Raw genomic sequence first — 6,271 nt, 5'->3', positions numbered from 1 at the left:
AATCTGAAGAGCTGCACAGGTGAAGCTTCTTACCTTTAACACATTAATTCTGAATCAATGCTGTATCTGTACAGCTACAGCTGTACCTGATCTAATCTCTGTCAATGCCACACTGGACATCAGCACCAATAGTTCTCCCTCACTGTTCAATATTCAAGAGTTCAGTATTATGAATAGGCAAAAGCCCAAAATTCCACCAACTCTCAATGGAAGTTGGCAACCTGGTTATCTTAAGTTTTTTTGAGGATCTAGACCAATTATTTAATAGTATTATATAAAATAATATGAAAATTATTGTAATTAATACATTAACAGCCTTTATCAGGCTCCAATTTTAAGCAAGAAATTTTAAGTGAAAGAATAAGATGGATGCAGTGTTCATTACACTATATATCTTCCATTTAAACAAAGCTGAAATAGCCCAAAGCTAATTTAAAGTCTTTCAGAAGTTGAAACAGAATGTAAATACAAAAGAACTATTATGTACATCTATCATGTCCGAACTGAAACCACTCATTCAGAAATCAGGGAAGTGCCAGAACTGAAGCTGTCAGTTTCATTAGTAGTATCAAGGAAAGACAGGCTTGAAAGACTGAGGAATGCACTCCAGACCTTCAAAGGACATTGTGGACAAAGATAGCTTTTACTAACAGTTCCCCCCTGCCCCTTTTCATTCAACCATTTCATGCTGTCTGCTGAAAATTAAGAGGGTGGGGGGCAGGGCAGGAAATGGGCACAGTTTTAGACAATGCAGAGCTAGCAAATAAAGTTTCACCTGAAGCAATAAGAACCAGCAGGAAAACAAAAACAAAAAAAGGAAAACAAAACACACACACAAAAAAAAAAAGCACCAAAAAACCTAAAAAACAAAAAACAGAGAATTGAAAACCAATTTTCACCTAACTAATTGCATTAAGCAATGTTAACAGGACCATAAGAAAGAGACCATGCAAAGGGGTCTTAGGTTCTCTTTGAATAGCACAGGGATCCAAAAAGGCAAGTATGACCGCCCCTTCCTGCCACTGCCTCCTCCTCTCCTAACTGCTGATCCCAAGCAAGCAGCTGGTGAAGCAGGGGCAGTACCAATAACAGAGGCAGCACACAGTAAAGTGAGCGGTGTCCAGGAAAAGATGACCACCACTAGTGAAAGGGGACCAAAAGGACACCCTGGTCACCAATGCCACTCAGAAAGGCTCTGCTCTTTCATCAATCGCATCGATATCAACTCTTGAGCCTTCTACATTTGTTACTGACAGGGGGTGAAAAAGTCGCTACCATTCTTTCTACTAACCCAAAATTTTATATGGTACAGAGGCTGTGTGCCTAGGAGCAGCTCACACCTGTAAGTGGATTTATCATAACTTCTGTGACCTAAGGAGGTATTTTTCCCCCGAAGGGAAATAAACAGAGGTATAGTGTCAGAATTTGYGACAGTCAGAAATAAACCTGAGACTCCAAAGACTGCAAGAATGTACTCCAAAATCACCTCCCTGGCACAACCTGAAGTGATTTTTGACAAAACCATTTCAGTTTCTAGAGTATATTAAGGGCAAGAGATCAGACAGTATTTCCCAGCTCGTCTTGCTTTCACAATTAAACACCCAGCTCTTACAAGACTCTTCAGCGACACTATGCTGATACTTGACATCATCTGTTGCACATCTCATCACCTTAATGCTTCAAAATCTGTAACTCACCTGGTCAAACATGTTTAAGTTTTGATCAGTTGGTATCTGCAGTCCCCAGAGCTTGTACTTCTTGGCAACACTTGGACATTGCAAGTTCACTGGAATTTCAACTATTTCTGATCTGTTTAGAATCTCAGAATTTCCATAATCAATGTACAATACCTGACACTGCAACAATGATATAAAATAAATATAAGCTTTTAAAAAATACACACATGTTGCCGCAGTATCTTAGAGGCACAGATTAGAATCTTCCATACTAAGCCCGAAACACCCTTCAGATGAAGAAACCGACTTAAACTCAAATTTGCATCTGTCTAAAAATATAGTGACAGAACTTCTTCAGTGACAAAACAGACTTTCACAGGTTACTTTTTTCTAAGAATTAGGATTACAAATCAATATAGAGGACTCTCTTCAAAGGAGAGATATGAAACACAGTGTTCACATCAACAAGCCCATTAAGAAGCTACCATTTTAAATTGGAATTACTAGCCTTTTGTGTCAGTCACCTAGGATCACAGAATCCTTTCAGAAACCATTAGCGCTAACATGTCAGTATATTTTACCAGTCACGCATGAAGTCTGCCATTTTCAGCTCACATAAGTTTTAAAATTAAATTGCACTGCTTAACAACAACATTAACTGCCAATTGTGTATCTCTTTATCAAGAGATACACACAGCACTTCAGAATTATGTCATGTTTTGCCAGTCTTATCAGTAGCTTTCAAAACAGGTCACTTGAATTTGTGCCACATATGCATATTCCTGATTCCAAATGCATTTAGACAGTGAGTTTCAAAAACAGAGAGAGAAGCTGAATTTTTTCTATCCTCCCACATGTAGAAGTGACATAGGAGTAAAGACTACACAAAAACATAGTTCCTGCCTTTTCATCATTGATCACTTGCTGTACTGTACATCTGTACCAACATCCGTCTTCAGAAAAACAGCCACCATATATCTGGAAATCAGGAAAAGAAAAAAAGGAGTAGCATTCTGAAAACATAAGCACACCTCAAAATAATATTCAGAATACATTACGAATCTTATTTTCACAGTCTTCTCTAATTACCACAACAGCAGTATCAAAATAAAGTAATCCTTTTAATATCTTATCCCTAGTAATAGCATATGCTACATGCTTTAAAAATGCCAAAAACTCTACACCAAAACAGTATCTTGAAGAAAATTTTGCAGATCAATGGCAGATTCATACGTATTTTCCTACGTATGTGGTGCTACAACATTTTGACACCGACAGCTTCATAAACTGTACAAAGGAAGAGGCCAGTCATGCCACAAATGGCAAACCCAGAATGCTTTTCTTTTTCAAGAAAAACATAGGCAATGTGCCTGCACACACTTACAGTTCACAGACAAGGTGACTAACGTAAATCTGATTTTACAATAAGCCATCAGTAGTTCACACACACAAAAAAAGGTTGCTATCACTTCGTATGCTTACCTTATCATAGAACTGACATTAAATATGTACTTGTTATTCTGAAGAACACTTTACCCACTATACTAAACAATACAGGTTTTCATAAGATCTTCTGCACTTTTAGAAAAAAACGGAGAAAAGAATCACCTTATCTGAAAGAATGTTGCACTCTTGTTAAAGATAACCCATAATGTACACTGGATAAAAAGAACGAATTCAGCATTCTGTACATAATCTTTCTTGTAGCATTTCCTGAGTATGCACAATTTAACTGAATTAAGTCTGAAGTGCAGAAAGATTTAAACTTGCTGACAAAATAGGCTTTTTTTGTTGTTGTTAAAGGAAAGCCAGGAGTTTTCTGAGAGTCTTTGAGAGACTAAAACCTACAGTTTAATCAATGACCAAGAAAATACCTAAGAAAAATGGTTGCATAAAATAAAGGCTTTTACACCCAGGTGAAAAACTCCATATATACACAGCCAGCTTACCTTACTGAAATCAGGCTTGCCAAAAATTGCATTAGCCCGAGGACAAACATCAGCCAGCGCACAACTTAATTTCAAGAGGTCATTACATCTACTGACATTCTAAGTGTGGAGAGAGGTAAGAGTTATTAACTGTCACTCTTAATAGTTGCTTGATGGCTTTTCACAGCCAAAAATTAAATCAAAACACTTACACTGCTGTTGAGACAAGTAATGCCCCACCTTAAGCTTTCTATCTTCACAATTTTAGTTGCATTTATAAGCCTGTTCTCATTTTCTTTCAAAAATTAAAAAAAAGAGATCACAGGCAGATAAAGTACCCTGGAGAAATAGTCTGCAAAGAATATTTTTAAATTAGATTACCAGGTTGTGAGAAGTATGCAGATCTTACTTATTAATCCTTCCTCACAAATTTTATTATGTATTTGGTGTTCTTTTTCTTTCTCTTCTTAATATGAGAAGAAAACAGCTCTGGCATACCCCTCATTCTCCTTACTTGCAAGACTTGTGTTTTGGTTTGGTTGAAAGAAGCACATCTTTTTCAATTACAGCTTGGTATCTAAACACTTGCAGGACTAGGTCAGTGCCAGTAACATGACATTTATTAGATGTCATTCTACTTGTAATTCAAAGCAAAGCATCCAGAGCTTAGAGCAGGAAAGAAAACACTAGTGTATTTTGTTCCCCTCAGAAATACACTAACTTTTGTACCTTACAATATTAAGTAAAACACTAACTTCTCCCGCAGAGTCCCCAGGTAAGAACCTGGGGAAGACATCCCTTCCCCCCGCCCTTTTTTTTTTTTTTTTTTTTAAAAGGACAAGTTATTCTATGAACAGAACCAGCAAAGCTTGGTCCATCTCCCAATTCTTATTAGCAACAGGGCAAGAGGTAGCACCTCCTGTGACTAGTTCAAAGCTACACAGGTGTTGACTAATACCTACACACCTATTAGCCAGCAGACTGAACAAAACAGGTAAAAGCATGCGGACTCCTCCTGGATCTTCCCCTTACCTTCTCTCCCTGTCCATCCCCACATTAATAACAGTAACTAATTTTTTTTTTTTTAATCCCTCTCCTTCTCCCCCCACAAGAATCCTGCTGACAATTTACTAGGTCCCTTCAAGTTTTGTGTATCTTTGAGCCATCTCAAGCTTGGTTGGAACTGCCCAAAAGGCTCAACTGTTACAGACAGTCAGAGGTCCATCCTGAGCAGGAGTCCAGATACCTCCAACAGTATTCTTAGACAAGCGAATATTTTAATCCTTTTATTTTTTTTTCTTTCTCATTTTGGATAGAGCCAACTGAATATCCAAGAAAGCCCAGCTATAATTCAAATGGATGGATGGATGATGAACAGGTCTCTTTACCATTTCAAAAAACAGTATCTGATCCCAGTTTAAAGGGATCAGAAATAATCCTTGAGAGCTACATGGATTCAAAAGTTCAAGTTCATACTACAGTATGGTCTTTGAGATCTAAATTTTTTTTTTTTTTAAATGTCAGATATTATCATTCTCACTTATGCAGAAACCTGCCACTGGGGGGTGAGATAAGATTAGACACCTTATTCAAAATCAAATAATTTTCTGAATTCACCTGTGCCCAAAATGTTACAGCATCTTCAACATGGCAGCCGACAACATCTTCGACTTGAGGTGGGGGAGGGGGAAAGAGAGAGATTTACGTTATTCTCAAATGTGACATTTAAAAAAAAAAAGAAATAATACATAAACTTTCATTACCTTTGTTGTATTCTGTGTCTCCATCCATGACAACAGATTCTGAAACATTACAAAATATCTATTGTTAAACAGAAGTTAAAATATTTTCCTGAACAGATCCACAATTCAGACTTCTGCATAATGGGATACTCTGTGCATCTGACTAGCACAAATGCTCAGTTGTATTCTTTCTGTCATGAATAAAGTTGCCCTAACATGTTCCACAGATTAAAAGTGAGAATCTGCTTTTAATAGTAGTCCTGAAATCTAATTGCATCTATTAAAATTACCAAACTCATATCAGCTCTCCTATTGCTTGATCCCCAAATTTCTCAGTTCTTCAACCTTTCAATAGAGAAGCATTATTTTCTTTAGCTAAGAACAGTTCAAATGAAGTAGTTTTTTAGTTAATAATAAATAAGCAATAACAAATAACCTTATTACTGTCACCTGTTTCAACTACTCAAGCTGAGAAAAATTGGAACACAAAGATGACACTATTGCAAAAACAGATGCACTATACACAGGCATTAAATCATATATATTACACACACACGCGCACGCAGTCTACTTCCCAGAGACTAACGTCCCGTTTATTGAAACTTTCCTGCTGAAACAGAAAGACACGCCCGTTTTTTCAGACCTCACCAGTAACTCCGGAGGGTTCACACCTGGGGGAAGCGCTCCCCACAGGTGGCACCGACCTAGACCTGCCTCGGGGAAGCCCGTGGCAACCCGAGATCCGTCCCAGCCGCCTCCCCAGCACGGAGAGGGCAGCGCGGGCTGAGGTAGGAGCCACTTAATACCCCAACGGCGACGAACAGCGGGGCACGGGGGACCCCTGGAGGAGGGGAGAAGCCGGCAGCCGGCGCCGCCCGCGCAGCGCCGCTTCCCGGCGGCTCCCGGGGGCCCCTCGGAGCCCGCC

At 38.7% G+C, this 6,271-nt stretch overlaps 2 protein-coding genes across 2 annotated transcripts in view; both read right to left on the bottom strand.

Annotated features, from left to right (window-relative positions):
• The window catches only part of STK31 (serine/threonine kinase 31), a 44,642-nt gene extending 39,240 nt beyond the window's left edge, over positions 1-5,402 (bottom strand). Inside the window, exons 1-5 of the mRNA XM_026082836.1 lie at positions 5,368-5,402; positions 5,222-5,274; positions 3,626-3,724; positions 2,580-2,654; positions 1,698-1,856 (exon numbers count right to left, since the gene is read on the bottom strand). Coding sequence (XP_025938621.1) covers positions 1,698-1,856; positions 2,580-2,654; positions 3,626-3,724; positions 5,222-5,274; positions 5,368-5,395 — 414 coding nt within the window. The 5' untranslated portion in view covers positions 5,396-5,402. The remainder of the gene's footprint in view (positions 1-1,697; positions 1,857-2,579; positions 2,655-3,625; positions 3,725-5,221; positions 5,275-5,367) is intronic.
• Positions 5,263-6,271, bottom strand: part of FAM221A (family with sequence similarity 221 member A) — a 15,376-nt gene continuing 14,367 nt past the window's right edge. Inside the window, exons 8-9 of the transcript XR_003256173.1 lie at positions 5,368-5,406; positions 5,263-5,274 (exon numbers count right to left, since the gene is read on the bottom strand). The gene's annotated coding sequence lies outside the window, so the exon portion shown is untranslated. The remainder of the gene's footprint in view (positions 5,275-5,367; positions 5,407-6,271) is intronic.

Source organism: Apteryx rowi, unplaced genomic scaffold, assembly GCF_003343035.1.
Source record: "Apteryx rowi isolate R43461 unplaced genomic scaffold, aptRow1 scaffold_595, whole genome shotgun sequence".
Classification (NCBI taxonomy): Eukaryota; Metazoa; Chordata; class Aves; order Apterygiformes; family Apterygidae; genus Apteryx; species Apteryx rowi.
This window is presented reverse-complemented; position numbering and strand designations above follow the sequence as displayed.